The sequence below is a fragment of the Cydia pomonella genome, chromosome 12 (genome assembly GCF_033807575.1).
Source record: "Cydia pomonella isolate Wapato2018A chromosome 12, ilCydPomo1, whole genome shotgun sequence".
NCBI lineage: Eukaryota > Metazoa > Arthropoda > Insecta > Lepidoptera > Tortricidae > Cydia > Cydia pomonella.
Genome location: NC_084714.1, coordinates 9,859,456 through 9,878,361, shown reverse-complemented (window position 1 = coordinate 9,878,361; position 18,906 = coordinate 9,859,456). Strand labels below are relative to the sequence as shown.

The window sequence follows — 18,906 nt, the reverse complement described above, 5'->3', positions numbered from 1 at the left end:
TTACATATCGTTTTCCATATTTTTTTAATGAAGCAAGAAGTAAAAATTGAATCAATATCTACATAGGTAGAAAGTACACTTATCAGTATATGTAAAAAAAGATTATTTTCTATGGAAATATGCATTCATAGTGACCCGTATACGTAGCTTTAAAGTGTAGGTACCTATTACATACAATATTTTTAGTTTTATTTAGGTATAATGTTTGTTTACACAGCACGATCGTTGCAGTTTTCCTCGTTTTCCCACCGAGGCGCAGTGGGCGGTGCGCGCGTGCGCTGGCGCCGCCTCGGCCCGCGATTGGCCGCGCGCGAGCCGCTCTGACGTCACGCTATACGTGCCTACTAACGGAGATCTACGTGCCTGAGTTGCAAGCGACTGGAATCTGTAGGTAAGCTTTCTCCATGAAAGAACTTTAAAAATCCTAACGTGTCAATTTGATCCCACTTCGACATCTCACTGGTGCGAGAGAAGTGCGACATCAATAATAGGTAGTGTAGAAAAATTAACGGTTTCACCTCGGAATGAGGGATGGTAAGCTGGATACTTGTAGACACCTTTGTTATAGCCTCTTTCAGGTTTTCTTAAATATTGTCACATTAGACCGTGTCCGCGTCGGAAGACTCGGAAGTTATTCAAGGTCAACTGACATAAAAATCAGTGTTTCGCTGATAACGAAGTTTCTACATGTCCAATGTTGTTTTCATCTAAGTAAGAATTGAAGAACATACAATTTGCTACCAGTCATGTTTTATTATTTTTTCATGCGATCAGTCGGTTGCAAGATATAGGGCACTGAACGCACAACGGTCAGCGAAACGTACTGATGCAAGATCAACTGATAATATCTGTGAATAATTTGTTCTATAATCATCATATCTCAAAAATCGATCTCAAACAAGGGGGTACTTAATATTAACCTGTATGATGCCTGTATGTGTATTTTTTTGGACTCAAGCACTTAACTTTTGTCCACAAAGCAGACAACTTTCATTTAAAAACCTGTGTATGATCAGTAAATGATATTTAACTTTATAGAAGGTATTATTCATCGATATTCACGATTGACCTTGTGTTATACTACGATGGCTGACCACTGCGCGATCTGCGCACTCTATCCTATATTAAAAATGTTTTTAAATGTTTACCCCCTTATTCATAAACATGTACTAAAGTTACGATGCCGCTGATCATCGTTTGTCCCGTTCCATCATACTAATACGTCGGAAAGGGACAAACGGTGATCATCGGCATCGTAACTTTAGTACACGTTTATGAATAAGGGGGTTAGAGCATTACTTGTCACATAATTTATGCTCTACAATTCTTAGCTAGATGTAAACAATATTGTAGTTATACAAACGTTGATATTCACTAAAAACGTTTTGTACCTTTTTTACGGAACCCTAAAGAGAAACCTATTCTATGGGATTTATATTGGTATGTATAATTGTATACTCGTAGTGTGGCCGCCTCTCCCCTAGCCGCCTACGGTATATAAATGAGACCGTAAAGAGGGGAAAGGCGGCAACTTATATATATGTTATATTAGGGGGATCTATTGGGGTATAGAATGCATCGCATACATACCTTCATATCCCATAAGGGACTCTTCATCCTCACTCTCTCTGCACCTCAACTCCTGGGCCAGAGGAGCCTTAATCTGCTTCGCTTATCTTAAGGCGGCTGAATGTATGACACCCGAGATCTGTGGGTAAAATTGCTCTATGAACATGGTATTCTCCAAACCATTAACCTCCACACATAAATCTATATATCTTACTAGTGAGCCCCATCTTACCCGGCCGGATGTAGGTTACATAATGCCAACTACCTAAGTAGCTGTATAGTCAAGGGGGCGTACCGCAGCCGAAGCTGCCCCTTGCGTGCTGATAAAGGAGTAACTAGCGGCCGAAGCCACCTTACTCCTACACGGGGATAAAGGAGAACCTAGCAGCCGAAGCCACAGAACTCCTAACGCCTTTCTCTGGTTTCAAGGGGGCGTACCACAGCCGAAGCTGCCCCTTGCGTGCTGATAAAGGAGTAACTAGCGGCCGAAGCCACCTTACTCCTACACGGGGATAAAGGAGAACCTAGCAGCCGAAGCCACAGAACTCCTAACGCCTTTCTCTATAGTAGCCGCCCCCCTTACGGGGAGCATCTAGCAGCTAAACCTGCCATTCTCTTACACATTGATATAGGAGGATCTGCGGCCGAAGCCGCAGACTCCTACACAATCATAAGTCCCTAGTCCGCCTTACCTAAGATGGGCTCCCAATAGCTTCCACGTCAAGGTCACGTGGCAAGCTCGAACCAGAAAGGAATAAAGGAGATAATCGCACAGAGAAACCATACCACTACTGCGAGCTTTCACCAAGTAAATAAAATACTTAGCTTTAGATGATTCCGGACAGTTGTAGGCTTCCTCACTTTATATCACATTTTATAGAACTAGCGCGTTTCGCGCCATACTGAATCTAACTTCACCAACTTACTACGTTGGTTAACTTACCACAGTTCCACCTAGAGGGCGCTGTTCGGTGTTGCCGCAGGTGAATTAGTATTGTGGCATCGGATTTTCGCGTTCGTCGCGACACTCCCCAACACAGGCAGGAATAGGGCGACTAGATTGCTGGTCCATTCTTTGATCTTCTCAAAGGCTCGAAGAGCTGCGGCTCTCTTAGGTCTTGACTCGTTGCCTAGCGTAACCTCCTCCAGGTTGTGTGATTCTGGCTTAGTGTGCTCGTAAGATTCGAGGTCGACGACCGCGAACGGTTCTGGTTCGGACATAGACTTAGGCTTAGGCTCGTTTGACTCACTATACATAGGCTCTAGGATTCGTTGAGAGGAACTCCTTCCCTCTACTGGCGAGGCATAAGGTTGTACTTCTTCTTCTGGCTTATCTCTGACTGCTTGCGTGCATCTTTGCTCAGAAAGAGACTCGGATTCGGCAACATCGTTGACGGAATCCACCGTCATGTCATCTCTGCGTGACGAACGGGGTAGATTAGGAAGTTGCAGAGGTTCTTCTGCGCTTTCGTCGTAAGATGATGTTTGTTTACACTGTTCTTCTCCATCTTCGATCTCTAACGGGTAGAGATGCGCGATAGATCTTGTATACTCTGTATCTCCTACTCGTACCGTGGCAACCCTACATAAACCGTCGGCGCCTTTTCTTAAAGATACTATTTTCCCAACTTTCCAATTGACTCTGTTCTTCGTGTCACCTTTGATCTGCACGATTTGACCTATCTTTGGAGCCAACTTGGATATTACCCTAGGTTCTTTAGGATGGTGGGAATATCTTTCTCTCAAATTTAGGAGATACCGGTTCTCGAACATCTCTTTAAATTCTCTTAGAATTATCTGTGCTTTCTTCCAACCTTTAATTAAATTGTCTTTAGTCACCGTTCCTTGTGACGTAGTAGGATCCTTTCCTGACGTTTCCATAATGATACATTTTCCCATGGTAAGAAAATCTGAAGGTTTTAATACATGATCAGGCTCCGAGTCCACGTAAGTTAAAGGTCTTGTGTTAAGAACCGCTTCTATTTCTTTAACCACTGTAACCAGCTGTCATTCAATAAATGTTTCTGTAAAGTTTTCTTCATACAGTTCTTAACCAATCCGACTAATCTCTCGTAGAATCCTCCATGCCATGGTGCTAACTGTGGTATAAATTTCCATTTTATTTCTTTATCTACGCAGTATGGATTCTGAAGAATCTCCGAGAGTAACTTAAAGTGAGCTGCGTTGTCAGACGTTATCAAGATAGGCACTCCTCTTGCTGAAATCATCCTGCGTAAGGCCAATAAACCTTCTTCCGCTGTTAGGTCCTTTACAACTTCTAGGTGAATGGCTCTTACAGCCAAACATGTATATAGGCTAATCCACCTTTTGCAATTGCCATTCCCATTGTTAACTAGAAGTGGTCCCAGGTACCAACGTATGTAAATGGAGAACTATAGTTGACTCTCTCTTTCGGTAAAGCAGGAGTTTCCGGTAGTCTATATGGCCCTCCGTCATGTCTCATACATTCAGGGCATTTCTTCAGGATCCTTTGAACTTGGCTTCTTGCTTGTGGAATCCAGTATGTTTCCCTTATCTTGTCTAACGTGTGACTCACTCCAACATGTTTATTTTCTTGATGAGTCTTTATTATAATTTCGTTGGTGAAATCTGAATTTTTTGGAATAAGTATAGGATAGCGTTTGTCAAATGACCAGTTTGTGTGTTTCATACGACCTTTGCACCTCAGTAACTCATCTATATCTTTAAATATGCCTAAATTCAAACTTAAACTAGTTACTTTTCCCTCTACTTCTAGAGGAAAATACTCTGATTGAATTTCTTTCAATTTTTGAAACTTATTGTCTGGCATCTGACCATTCTCTTGATTTATTATCTCTTTTGCAGTTGTGCCATCTTCCGTTTCCACCGGGTTAACATTAGGTATATCTGGATCATCTATTTCCATCAGTTCTTCATCTTCTTGGATCCCAAGACCCTCCCCAGTCAAGAGAGAACTGGTGGGTCCACTGCCGGATGTAGTTGGCCACGTCTTCGGATCTTCTACTATAAATTGTGGACCACTCAGCCATTTCTCCCCGTCCTCTCTCGAACAGGTGGGTCTGGTGCCTACGTCTGCTGGATTTAGGTCTGTTGGAAGGTATCTGATTTCCAGATCTTTATTTGTTCTGATCTCTTCTATCCTCCTGGCAACGAAAGGTGGTAATAGTTTGTCAGATTTACACCATTCTATGACTATCTGGCTGTCGGTCCATAAGACTTGCCTTGCTATCTTCTGCTGGAAGAATTTAAGAACGAACTTTATCAATCTACTGCCAATCAGTACTCCTAATAGTTCAAGACGGGGTATCTTGAGACTCTCCTGATCTTTACTTGGTATTAAACGGGATTTACCAATGATGAAGCTTTTCCCCGAGCCGTTGACTAAAAAGACTGATGCTGCATAAGCCTGTAGGGAGGCGTCAGTGAAACAGTGAAGTTGGTAGCCTTTTCCCACTGGTGTCTTCATGTAGCATCTGTTCACTGACACTTCCCTAATGGCTTCTAAGTTCTGTCTGATGACGTTCCACTCTTCTGTTAGTTCGCTTGACAATGGCGAGTCCCACGACACTCCAGCCTTCCAGAGTCCTTGTAGAAAGAGTCTAGATGATAGAGTATAGGGCACGGCATAACCACATGGATCATAGATTGATGCAATAGTCTTCAGTATTCCTCTTTTTGTGACTGCTTCCTCTTGCAAGTTAGGTTTCAATTGAAGAGTATCTTTCTTAATGTCCCATTCTAAACCAAGTACCTTTACTTTATCTTCTTTACATGTATCAGAAACTTTCTTCATAAATTCTCGAGAATTTGAGCTCCAATCCCTGAGTGACATTGAAATATCTTGAAAAGATCCTTTTAGATTTCTGTAGAGCTCCATCGCTTCATCTGTAGTGCTGGAACCCGAAACAAAGTTGTCCACATATATGTCATTTGCTTTTAGTCTGACTTGTTGATGTTCCGCACTAGACAGGTGGTGTTTGATTGTTGCATTAAGCAAAAACGGTGACGAAATGACGCCAAATGGAACTCTACAAAACCTAAGGTGTAATAGGTTGTCTTGAGATATCGGTTTAGAGGTATCTTTGAGCCACAGGAATCTGGTTACGTCACGATCCTTTTCGTGTAACGCCATCTGTAAGAACGCCTTTTCAATATCCGAGGTTAGTCCTATCTGATGAGTTCTAAATTTAATGAGTAAACCTGTGAGGTCTTCTAACATGAGTGGTCCTCTGTATAAACATTCGTTCAGACTCTTGGTGTCTTTGCTGCTCTTGGAGCTAGCATCATAAACTATTCTCATAGGTTTCCCTCGATGGCATACTCCATGGAAGGGTAGGTAGTGAACTACGTTATCCGTTGACGTTCTTGAAGCAAGTACAACTTCTATTATACCCTTATCTAATTGTTGTTTAAACGTATCATCGTATGATAACAACGTGCCTTGATCCATACGCTTCAATAAGCTTGATAAGCGACCAAAAGCCATTCCATAATTATTGGGTAAGTCCGGTGGGTAAGTTATCCACGGCCAGCTTACCGTGTAACGATTATTTAATTTTAGAGTGGTATTATTAAAATACTTGATTGCTTCTTCTTCTCTAGTTGCTTTCGGTGAATCACTAATACCTATACATTCTAGTTCCCAGAGGCTCTTTATGTCTCCATCACAAAGGGGTGGGTCAGGTTGATGAAGCTTCGTTTCTATACAAGTCTGAGCGTAAGTCACTACATAGGGCTCGTCACTAAGCTGTGGTTCTGTTCTACCACTTATTATCCAACCAAGGGCAGAATCGACCAGGAACAGGTTACTACCCAATTGTATTTTCTTCTCGTAAATTAGGTTGAAGTAGTACTCGTTTCCAACCAGAATCTGCACCTGTCCGCTTAGCGAGCCGTCATCCGCTAGTATATATGACTCCGGTAAGTCCTTCAACTTGACAGTGGGTATGTATCCTCTTGAAATACGTTCAACGCAGTTGGCTTGTATAACTATCTTCTTATTTGTCCTTGACAGCAATTGTAAAGTAACTATTGGACTATGTATTTCTTTAGGAGGATCTTCACCGAAGGTAAATATAGTTAAATGACTTTCCTCTTCAATGGGAAGCTTCAATTCCTTGGCAGTTTGAAATGTGACATAGGAGCGCTGAGAGCCTGGATCTAAAAGAAGTCTATATTTATATTGTTTATTTTTATCATCTAGGGGGTTAGCCCTAACAACAGAAGTTTGAAGAGTAGTGAATCCCTTTCCTAGAACCGTCAGGACTGTTTCTTCATTGCAGTATTCTTCTGAAAATTTAAATGGCATAAAGCTCTGTTATGCGGTGTCTCACTACAGCAAATGCTACACTTACGTTTGTTCTTGCAGTCTTTTATAAAGTGGCCTAACTTCAAACACATGAAGCATTTCTTTCCAAGTCGTTTCTTTCTTTCTGCTAAGGTAGTAGCTTCAGAGCACTTATCATTGTAATGATCACCTTTGCAAAAGATGCATGTCCACGCTGTTCTCCCCTTCGAAGAGCCCTGCTGAGGTTCTGGTTGATCCTTGTTAGAAGTCGGAGTTTGTTTTGGTCTGTTCCATTTATTGGGTTTATTAATACTATCAAACTTATTCTTCCTTTCCGGTCTTCTATCAAAACCTCCTTGAGGATTTTGTTTCTTAGGGGGACCTTGCTGCTGTTTGGGTTGATATGCGCTTCTTGCACGTTTCACATTTATATGTAGAGTTCCGACTGTACTATCTTCTGCTTCATGCGTGCGTTTTCTTCCTGAAATCCTTTCAGCATCCTCTTTTGCGGTAATAATTCTATCTAATTGGTTCCTGATTTCTTGTATAGAATCATCATTAACCTTCAGCTTAATTTCGTAAACTAGATCGGGTGGAAATTTCTCCAGCAACATAAAACGAAGATGATTGTGATTGATGTTTTCACCTAATGATTCCAAAATTTTGAGATTTCGTTCAACTTCGTTGAATGTCTTTCTACAGTCTTCAGCGGTGCTTTTGGCCATCTTAACCTTATATAGTGTTGCATAATGCGCGTCAATGAGATGAGAGGTCTTGCCGAAACGCTCCTTTAGGATCGATATGGCTATTCTATAATTAGCATTAGTAGTTGACAGACCATCTATGGCTTTCTTGGCATCTCCCGTCACCGAGGCTTTAAGATAGGAGAGCTTGTCAACATCAGGCAGATTTCTTGAATCAATGTTGCTCTTGAAGGAGTCCCAGAACTCACACCAAAAGAGCACGTCTCCACTATACACCGGCAGCTGAAGTTTAGGGAGTCGGCACGAGGCATTCGCTTCCGGAGGTTTCTCTGTAGCGTTGCTTTTCAAAGTTATTTGATCGATCTTCCCTTTAAGTTCAGCCAAAGTCTCCTCTGCTTGAAGTTGCAATCCACTCAGTAAACATATTTCATCAGAAGCAGGTGTCAAAGCCAAGCGAAAGTACTCCATCAAGTCGTTGTCAAGTCTTTTCAGAGATGCATCTAATTTACTGTAAGTAATTTGAGCCTGCCCTAAGTTCTCTGAATTAATGGTAACAGGAATAACTTCTATGTCTGTGGTGAGTTTGTCGTTAATGAGCCTAAGCCTTCTTAAAAGCAAATCGTCCATTATGTTGTTTGTATAAGCTCTTTTCTTGTTTAATCCTGTAAAGTATAGAAATAAACCCATTTAACCTAAAGTCCTATTTATTTGCTTATGTATGAAATGATTACGCTTGTAGATTTAATTAATACTGCCTTGCAGTAACTATGTTTCATACTACTTTAGGTTGTTTAATTTTAAATTATTTTATTTATTCTTTATTTTAATGATCTCAAAATATTGAAATCTAAATTTAACTAATGATCTCTAAAATCCTTTCAAATTTGAAACCAAAAAAGAATAAAAATCAAAGTCAATTAAATTACATGAATGAAACCATTGACCCAATTATAATCCGATGTTTCATTTAAATATCATGAGAGGGAGTAAAACAAGGATGGAAGGCAACATAACATACACACCTACATATAAATGTGTCTAGTTTTATCTTTATAATTTATAGGTTACACCAATACAAGCGTCATCGACGTCAGTAAGTGATGTTGACGTTTATACACTGTTGCCACAACACAACCTCTAATGTTGGTGTCTCTGATTCAAGCTCACTCGTAGCACAACGAAAATTAATACTTTATTTCCATTTCACTTGTTTTATTGATCTATTTAATGATTATTTTATTTTTATTTCACTTGTTTGGTTTATTTATTTAGTAATAATTTTAATTTTATTTCACTTGCTTGGTTTATTTATTTAGTAATCATTTTAATTTTATTTATTTGAACACTTCAAAGAATCACTTATCTAATGAGTCTAATTGCACATAAAAGTCACCACAATAAATCTGGAAAGAAGATGTTAACTTATATATACACATACACACCACAATTGCTTTCGTATAATATAATCATGGACTTCAATATGGAATGCATGTAAAATAAATCAGGTATAAGTTCCCTTTAGGCCTATATACATAATATTGTATATAATTATACTTCTTACTTAACGTTTACTTACTCAACTAAATCCTTTGTACATACGCCGTAAATCAATTCACAAAGAAATAAATTGTCTTTCTTAGTTTAAATAAGGTAGCGTAATAATACCAAACTATCTAACTAGGGAACCCGAGATAACATTCCAGAAGGCCTATAGTAAGCTTGGAAAATTACTAAGGTTCGCCTCTTGTTTGGAAAATTCTAGATATTTCTAAAACTGAGTCGTACTAATATGAGCCGTGTTACCTAAACAATAGGGTTGACTCTTGTCTACGGTCGTCCCCAACTATCAACTTCTAGAAAGTGAAATTATTTCAATAAAGTAGGAGACGAAATCGACTCATAATTCATACATACGGAAGGATACTTAGTTAAAAACGGATTCCTTTTCTTGTTAGAAACCCAAATGATCATGGCCGCCATGCTGTCGGATCGCTTGCTATGAAATAATTTTCGTCGCGCGCATTTGTTTTACAGAATAGAGCTCTGTCACTGTGAAGTAAATGTTTAAAAACTTACCGAGAAATAGTCTAGTCCGATAGCAGGTCTAATCAGGGGGGTTTTCGTCAAATCCGAGTTGTCTTGTCCGGTGTGGTTGGCGGCGGCGAGTTCACTGTACCTATGAAGTAAATACGTAGTTTTTCACAATCTTGCCTATCTACACGCTTATCCCTTTGTTGGTGCCCTTTAAATTATAATATTCTCAATATTTACCAGCATAATTTGAGGAACCTTCCCGGGGAACTCGCGTCTGCTTGGAGATCTTCCGCCAACGATTCAAAATGGTGGAACGTTCACTTTGCAACAGTCAGTGTTGCCAAAGTCAACTCAAACCCCATAAATTTCGATAAATATGAAATGAATTTAGGGCCTTTAACAAATTTCTTTCTTCTTTATGTTGATTCCGTATAAATGATTGCATCCTTGTGTTCTTAAAACTACTTAAGTTCTAAAGTATAACGTAAATATAAAAGGTAAAACGTAGAGTGCTTACTCATACAAACTCTTATCTACTACACGTACGTTTCTTATAATATGCTTATTAGTTATTCTGACTCGCATACGTTTACTTATTATAATCATATTAAATCCACAACTCTAACAACTAATGTATAATAAAATAAAGTAAATCTTCTACTTATATCTAAGTACGCTTTGCTATGACGTACCTACTGAAGCGTCTTATTGGAAATTGGTTATCGTATAACTTTTCTATGTTGAATCAGCTTAGCGACATAATTTTTCTTTCTTCTTTAATTTTCTTGAGAATCCCGATAATCCGCACATTTTCCGCGATTTGGTGGATAATCTTCCTAGTGTGGCAACACCTGCCATCTTGTTCTAGGCGGTTCGCGCCGCCTATTTTTCCGGTTACGTTGGTAACTCGAAGGCATTATTACACAATAGTGTATCACTTAATTTAAAGTAATAAATATCATAATTGATAAATATAGACAAATGCACCAATCCCTTTTTTATTCATCTTTGTTTATTCTTTTACTAATTTGCGACTCCATTCTAATTGGAAAATAAAATACATCCATTATGAAAATGTCGTGTGACTGCTTCCGGTCACCGCGATGTAATTTCTTCATGTTGGCTCCGTACAATGTTGATGTTCTGCCGTTCACGTATATAAAAACATGACTTATTAACTCAAAATATCTTCAATTGATGAATATTAATGCCAGCCTCTTTATTTAAACAAGCCTAAATTAATATCGAACCAGATGTAATAAGAAAACACCTTAAAATGTACACATAAAATATAAAACCTCGCAGTTTTCGCTACTGTTAGCGCCATCTATGATTTCCGATAGTAAACATATATGCCTATAGTGAAGATGTATGCTTTGCATTCTTTATATTATTTATTCTCAACAAAGCCTTGGTTCTTTAACTGCTGAATCCCAGCATTAACCACCATTGTGGCCGCCTCTCCCCTAGCCGCCTACGGTATATAAATGAGACCGTAAAGAGGGGAAAGGCGGCAACTTATATATATGTTATATTAGGGGGATCTATTGGGGTATAGAATGCATCGCATACATACCTTCATATCCCATAAGGGACTCTTCATCCTCACTCTCTCTGCACCTCAACTCCTGGGCCAGAGGAGCCTTAATCTGCTTCGCTTATCTTAAGGCGGCTGAATGTATGACACCCGAGATCTGTGGGTAAAATTGCTCTATGAACATGGTATTCTCCAAACCATTAACCTCCACACATAAATCTATATATCTTACTAGTGAGCCCCATCTTACCCGGCCGGATGTAGGTTACATAATGCCAACTACCTAAGTAGCTGTATAGTCAAGGGGGCGTACCGCAGCCGAAGCTGCCCCTTGCGTGCTGATAAAGGAGTAACTAGCGGCCGAAGCCACCTTACTCCTACACGGGGATAAAGGAGAACCTAGCAGCCGAAGCCACAGAACTCCTAACGCCTTTCTCTGGTTTCAAGGGGGCGTACCACAGCCGAAGCTGCCCCTTGCGTGCTGATAAAGGAGTAACTAGCGGCCGAAGCCACCTTACTCCTACACGGGGATAAAGGAGAACCTAGCAGCCGAAGCCACAGAACTCCTAACGCCTTTCTCTATAGTAGCCGCCCCCCTTACGGGGAGCATCTAGCAGCTAAACCTGCCATTCTCTTACACATTGATATAGGAGGATCTGCGGCCGAAGCCGCAGACTCCTACACAATCATAAGTCCCTAGTCCGCCTTACCTAAGATGGGCTCCCAATAGCTTCCACGTCAAGGTCACGTGGCAAGCTCGAACCAGAAAGGAATAAAGGAGATAATCGCACAGAGAAACCATACCACTACTGCGAGCTTTCACCAAGTAAATAAAATACTTAGCTTTAGATGATTCCGGACAGTTGTAGGCTTCCTCACTTTATATCACATTTTATAGAACTAGCGCGTTTCGCGCCATACTGAATCTAGCTTCACCAACTTACTACGTTGGTTAACTTACCACAGTTCCACCTAGAGGGCGCTGTTCGGTGTTGCCGCAGGTGAATTAGTATTGTGGCATCGGATTTTCGCGTTCGTCGCGACACGTAGGGCCTGTTGATTCCCAAAAGCTGGCACATATGCGCATCAGGCAAGATTTCCCGGGGCGTTCGTAACAATAAACGTTTTTTTTGCTAACCATTGCGAATTAACACGATTTAATTTTATCTAGTATACCCAACCTAACTGCTAATGACGTTGTCAAGGAGGAATCTCTGGTCCGGTTCGATATAAATGGTGATGCTGTTGATGATGTAAGTACACATATTAGATACTTATTTAAGCAAATATGTACTTTTAGTCCATGGAATTGGTACATTTCACCTAACATCAAATAAGGTAGATCTGTTTTTTAATATGTTGGTAGTGATGAAATGGTAATAACAAATCCAAGTTTTCGACCTCGAAAGCTCTTGGGATCATTCGAAAGTAAGTACAAGAAAATCCATTGAATTTTAGGACTTTTTCAGTGTTTGTAAAAAAAACCCACCGAGAACCGGAGTTACGGTAAAAGTCACTATGCACACTTTCAAGAAGATGAAATTTGCAATTAATTGACAATATAGTCTTAATAGTCTTAGTGAGCCAAATAGTTTCTACGGCTTCTCAACGGCTCGCAAAATTTTGAACTAAGTGTAACTGCAAAAAAGGTTGTACCAGCAGTTGTGGTTGCAGGTAAGCAGGACTCAAATACTCAGCTGTTTGCAACTTCAGCAATGGTTAATCGTGCGAGAATATACCAGACCGGAGATGTGTGCGGACATTGAAAAACCATTCATTGATGATCCACCATCAGATGACGATTTCGACCTGCCTGATCAGGTTGACGAAAAAATGCTACCACATACGCTGGGTGCAAAAGAAGTGCTGTGGATTCAGAGGACAAGCGTGGTCCGCGTTCGCAGCTTCGCGCCGCGATTCGCGCACGACTGTGGAGGGCCCTATACACCTTTCTCTGTTATTATCTGTAGGAAGTGTCCTAAAAATCTGGTCTGGTTTTATTAAAATAGAATAAATAACAAAATAATAATAAGATGAATTACAATGTTTCACGTATTATATTTTCTATGGCAACCCTATTACCACCGTTTTTAACCTATAATTGCCAGAGTATATATTTTAATATATTGTCATAAGGCAAAAAGATACTAGAATAAATAATACATGGAATCGTACCAGAAAAGAGGTGTTGCCTTACACCAAATGAGGTAGTTTTGTTTTTTATATATGTTATTAGTGATGAAATAGTAATGACAAATCCAAATTTTCCACCTCGAAAGCCCTTCGGATCATTGTGTCATGTGTGTATAATATACAGTACAGTGAGGGAACTTGTTATAACTCGCATCTCTTGTATATCTTTGATAGACCACGCTTGTCCTCTGAATCCACAGCACTTCTTTTGCACCCAGTGTATGTGGTAGCATTTCTTCGTCTTCGTGCAAAAAGTCTGAATAGATCCGAGAATACCCGAAAGGAGTGTCGCCCCACTGGCAGTATGTGCAACAGGTTTCTTATGTTGGTACAAATCATTAGTATCAAGATACAGATTAGTATCAATAAAAAGTACTCTAAAATTTCGTATACATTTATTGGCCTTGTATAGTATCTGTGGCATGAGAAATTGACAGTTTTCTGACAGTTTGATTGTTGTCAAACGCTTGCTCTATCCTTGGGATTTCTTCATTATTTTAATTTAGTTCTACTTAAGTGTTGTTGAATGAATGGGGCAAAAATTATCCCAGAAATATCTTTGAAGCTATAAATAAATTTTGTAAACATGAAAATTGCTGTCGAAGGTTGTGCCCATGGCGAATTAGAAAAAATATACGAATGCATCATAACTTTACAAGAGAGGGAAGGAATAAAGATTGATTTATTGATATGTTGCGGAGATTTCCAATCGGTGCGGAATAAAGATGATCTACGAGCAATGGCAGTGCCTGAAAAATACCAGCACATTTGCACGTTTTATAAGTAGGTTATGTTTTATGTTGTCATTATAATAATGGTGTTTGTTATGGTAGGCGCCCGGTCGTTTTTGCAATAACCCAGTCTCATTGTCCACTCAAACTTCAATCCATAGACTGTTCACATTTTTTACAATAGTCCCAATGCCCGCTGCAACCGGTTCAAGGGTTCAATTGTTGCGCCTGTGAACAGGTTCCAGCAGGCGTTCTACATGACATTGAAGCTCTTCAAGGGGCCTCTACGTGTAGACCGGGATTAATAGGCCTGTGAAATCCTAGGAGATACCAATAATCTTGTTTTATGACATTACAGTTGAACCAATGCGTCACGAAACTTAGACTAACAGCAATAATAATTATAAGTATTAACAATTATAGAAACAATAATAGCATTTGATAAATTAAATTGGAACAGTTGAGCACCTAGCATCCATGGCCTCTCAGAATTTCAAACATTCAGTATACACTATACTGTGTTGAAAATACAAGTATGTTCTAGGCAATGTGACCAGGAATTCATAACAATATTTATTTTTCAGGTACTATAGTGGTGAGGAAAAGGCCCCAGTTATGACAATATTTATTGGCGGAAACCATGAAGCATCCAACTATCTGCAAGAGCTCCCCTATGGGGGATGGGTGGCCCCGAACATTTACTACATGGGCAGAGCTGGCGTGGTCAAGTTCGGTAACTTGAGAATTGGAGGTAAAACCAAGACTACATTTTCCTTTTGAATCCTATATTTTGAACAAAAAATGTCCCCTTGATTGTGATGCAGCGGTGTAGCGTGAATCTAGCCATGGGAGAATTAGCATCTGTAAGGTCTTTTTCTTTAATAAAAAAGATTTGCTTCCACAGGCCCCCTTAAGTATGAGGCCATGGGCTAGGGCGGCTTTGCCCTGCTTTGTGATGCTCTATTTTCCCTGTGATATTTTGAAAAATATTTGAGAATATAGGAAGTTTAATTTATTTGCATATTTCTCTTTATTCTTAGAAATCACTTATGTCTCAGGATGGTCACCTGATACAGCCATCCTTTTGTCAATTACATCAAATAGCATTTTATGGAAGGTATTATGAGAATATAAAGTACAAAAAGTTATTAGGTTGTTTTTATACTGCTGAGTCTGTAAAAGTTACTTCTATCATTTCAGGTATGTCTGGTATCTTCAAAGGGCGAGACTATCTTCAGGGTCTATGGGAGTGTCCCCCCTACAACCAGAACTCCTTACGGTCTGTGTACCACATCAGGGCCCTGGATGTCTTCCGTCTGAGCCAGCTGAAAGAGAAGGTGCATGTTATGCTGTCTCATGACTGGCCCGAAGGTATCACTGATTATGGGAATAAAGAGGAATTGTTAAGAAGAAAACCATTTTTCAGGTACATATATTATGCTAATTTTATGTTTATTTTACACCCTTGGCAAGTCAACAAGCATCCACAATCATAGTTAACACATTCACTGCCAGGCAAAAAACGGCACACTACCCCAGAAACCGGTGGTCTATAGCCGCGTACAAAACAACCCGCCCAGCGGGTTGTCCGGCATCTGAACAAATTTCACGAGCGCCCACCAGGTGGGTTCCCAGCAGTGAATGTGTTAAGCATAAGAATGGGGTGTTTAGCTCTGGGGCTCCAATCTAGGCCAGTGTCAGTTTTTGTGCACAGTTCAAAGGATATGGATACTATACTGTCTGGAATACAATAATGCATTTGCAAGCGTGTAAATGACATTCAAGCGTTTGTACAAGCTAGTAGATATTTGCCAAGTGTCTCCAATATTATTAGTCAAATAATTAAAACTACTATTGCTTTGTTTTCAGGGACGACATTGAATCTAATCAACTAGGAAGCCCTCCTGCCACAAAACTGCTGAAAGAGCTAAAGCCGGACTATTGGTTTGCTGCACACTTGCATTGCCTTTTTGCAGCCCTGGTAAAACATGAAGAAGGGGAAACGAAGTTCCTGGCACTTGACAAGTGTTTGCCCAAGCGCAGGCATCTCCAGATATTGGATTTACCTTCAGAGTATGATGGTGACAAACAACTGAGATATGATGTGGAGTGGTTGGCTGTGCTGAAGAATACAAATCACCTCATGTCAGTTAAAAATGTTGATTGTCATATGCCTGATCCAGGAGGCAATGAAAGGTGCCTTTTTAAAATACTTAAAAAAATTCCATCCATGACAACAGTATGTCACATTAGAAAATCAGTTCCAACCTATAATTTCTTCTTCTTCTTCTTCTTCTTCTTTAGCCCTTCTCTACCTTTTGGGTGTAGCCCTCCTTCATTTTATGCCACTCGTCACGGTTCTGTGCGACCTGGAGCCACTTCTTCCCCGCAGTCCTTTTGATGTCGTCGTCCTAACGCATCTGGGGTCTACTTTGAGGACGTTTCTCCCCCCATGGTCGCCACTACAGTAGACGTTTGCTCCACGAATCGGTTTTTCGTGCTATATGACCGGCCCATTCCCACTTCAGTCTGGCTACGCGTTTTACAACATCGGTAACCTTGCTCTTCTGTCTTAGCCACTCATTCGTTTTACGGTCTCTCAATGTGATCCCAACCAGTTTTCTCTCTAGCGCCCGTTGGACAACGCTTAACTTATGTAGTATGTCCTTGGTGAAGACCCAGGTTCCGGCTCCATAAGTGAGAACTGGCAGGATACATTGGTCAAATATGCGGGCTTTTTGTACGGCTTTAAATTTCATTTTGAAGGCTATAATTTATAATTTATTGTCTAGTAAATAAAGAAGACTGACAGCCCACATACAACGCCGCGAGAATCGTCATGTTGTAGATGACATTAAATAGTTTTTTAAATTTTAGTTAATTTTCGTATGAAAACTGCTACCCTACTGATTTATAATTTCAAAACGTAAAATTGGACTTGACAAAAAAAGTTGATTTATTATGCTTAATTGTACTTCTGGGCTTATAACAGCGGTAATGTAACATAAAGTAGTGGGGCCAATTTATTATTTGTTTAGCGGCTAGACAGTATAAATATATTAAATAAATATAAATAAGGACATTATTACACAAATTGACTAAATCTCACAGTAAGCTCTATAAGGCTTGTGTTGAGGGTACTTAGACAACGATATATATAATATATAAATATGTATTTATAAATAAATACATAGAAAACACCCATGACTCAGGAACAAATATCCGTGCTCATCACACCAATACATGCCTTTACCAGGATTTGAACCCGGGACCATCGGCTTCGTAGGCAGGGTGACTACCCACTAGGCCAAACTGGTCATCAAAGTATTAAAAGACACTATAAATGCATTTGATAATTTTCAGGTACGATTTTACACCAACAACAGGAGAAAAAGAAGCAGTTGTTAACTTAATGGGAGACTTGCTAATAAAGGAGGATAATTTTGTAATGACTGCTCCAGTGTATGACCCCAACTCTCGCCGTGGTGTGCCCACCGATCCAATCGCTAACCCACAAACTGTGAACTTGTGTGAAAAACTTTGTATTGACGATCCCTTACAAGTATTAACAGCAAGAACCGGTAGAGTAATGAAACAACCAAATGTGATAACATCTAGCAATATTGTTACTAGCCCAGAGCCAGTGGTAAGCGTTTTATCAACACCAGTCAAAGCAAAAATGTCATTACCAGCACCAGTGACACCCAGTGATTGTGACAGTGAGATGTCTCGTACAAACTCTTTGTTTTCTCCAGAGACACCTTCTCAAATGAACAGCACCAATGAATGTGTTACACCTTTGTCTGTAGGTAAAAAGACATTTAAAAGACGAAATCAGTCCTTATACACCCCAGATGCTGATGAAAGTCTGGATACTTCTACATCGCTTCTAGATGACAGCCCTCGATCTAGCAAAGTACCATTTAATGATAACAATACTTGTAGTTAACAGTAAGTGTACTTGTACAGTAGCTAATTGTCTATAAAATATAGGTAAAAAAAAAGAAGTTCAAAATGTTGTAAAATTAAGGCATGACTGTAGTACTATATAGTACATGGAGAATCTATTTGGCAATGAATAAAGTGCAATTCAGTGTATAGAATGTTGGTTTCTCTAAATTTTCGGCACCACAGATTACAAGATGCTAATTGTGATCGATTTGAGAAACCCTTTAGTAATAAAAGAAAAACAATATTATGGTAATTAATTGTACCTATGGGCCTTTGTTGCCTGATAATAAACTAGTGGCTCTGTGAGGTATAGACCTCGCGAACCCCTATGGCTACGCGATTTTGTAAAATTTCCAAAAACAGAATCTACAATTTTTTTTACAAGTCCGCAGTAAGTTACACTCTCCTTACAAACATAGTTATGCTCTCATAGATTGCTCTGAAACTGAAACTTACAATAGGATAAGGTAAGGTATGCCTGTAATTAGTTTATGTAGCTTCATATACCATAGTTAAAAAATACAGCAAATTTGAGTTTTTCATACAGTGTTATAAGCTGTAGCTATATAAAATAATCATATACCTTATGTTATTCTATGTGCAGTTCCATTACAATCCAACACATAGTTTTAAAAATGTGAACGAAATTTTGTATGGGAAGGCGAAATTTGGAAAGTGAAAATTGCTGTGGATTCTTGAACCTGCTCATAAAATTTAATGAGAATCGGTTGAGAAGTGCTACCTATAGATGACAACATCTGGAGTATGAAAGCATTTTTGTCTGTCAATAATTTTGTCTACAATCAATTTTTTCGTGTTATGGCTCCATCAAGGAGTTGATGATTCTATCATATTTTCATAGAAATTTGACATTAACAATGACATTGTCATACTTTG

At 39.5% G+C, this 18,906-nt stretch overlaps 3 protein-coding genes and 1 long non-coding RNA gene across 5 annotated transcripts; 1 reads left to right on the top strand and 3 right to left on the bottom strand.

The window, feature by feature from the left end:
* The first annotated feature begins 237 nt into the window (after positions 1-237).
* Positions 238-18,161, top strand: LOC133523479 (uncharacterized). 2 transcript variants are annotated; one of them, XM_061859106.1, is made up of 5 exons: positions 238-391; positions 14,643-14,809; positions 15,259-15,484; positions 15,928-16,254; positions 17,422-18,161. In XM_061859106.1, exons 2-5 carry the CDS (start codon positions 14,674-14,676, stop codon positions 18,005-18,007), a joined length of 1,275 nt encoding a protein of 424 aa, XP_061715090.1. In that variant the 5' UTR covers positions 238-391; positions 14,643-14,673; the 3' UTR covers positions 18,008-18,161. The 2 variants fall into 2 exon arrangements, with proteins under 2 accessions (XP_061715090.1, XP_061715089.1); XM_061859105.1 differs by lacking the exon at positions 238-391 and adding an exon at positions 13,772-14,110.
* Positions 1,481-3,570, bottom strand: LOC133523481 (uncharacterized). Its single transcript, XM_061859110.1, has 2 exons — positions 2,513-3,570; positions 1,481-1,708 (listed from the first exon to the last, which is right to left on the bottom strand). Exon 1 carries the CDS (start codon positions 3,466-3,468, stop codon positions 2,524-2,526), a length of 945 nt encoding a protein of 314 aa, XP_061715094.1. The 5' UTR covers positions 3,469-3,570; the 3' UTR covers positions 1,481-1,708; positions 2,513-2,523.
* Positions 3,923-7,584, bottom strand: LOC133523874 (uncharacterized). Its single transcript, XM_061859628.1, has 2 exons — positions 6,927-7,584; positions 3,923-6,861 (listed from the first exon to the last, which is right to left on the bottom strand). The coding sequence occupies exons 1-2, from the start codon at positions 7,582-7,584 to the stop codon at positions 3,923-3,925; spliced, it is 3,597 nt and encodes a 1,198-aa protein (XP_061715612.1).
* On the bottom strand, positions 11,035-12,178 carry LOC133523487 (uncharacterized). Its single transcript, XR_009800233.1, has 2 exons — positions 12,096-12,178; positions 11,035-11,291 (listed from the first exon to the last, which is right to left on the bottom strand). It is a non-coding gene; the product is annotated as an uncharacterized LOC133523487 (long non-coding RNA).
* Positions 18,162-18,906: the final 745 nt, after the last annotated feature.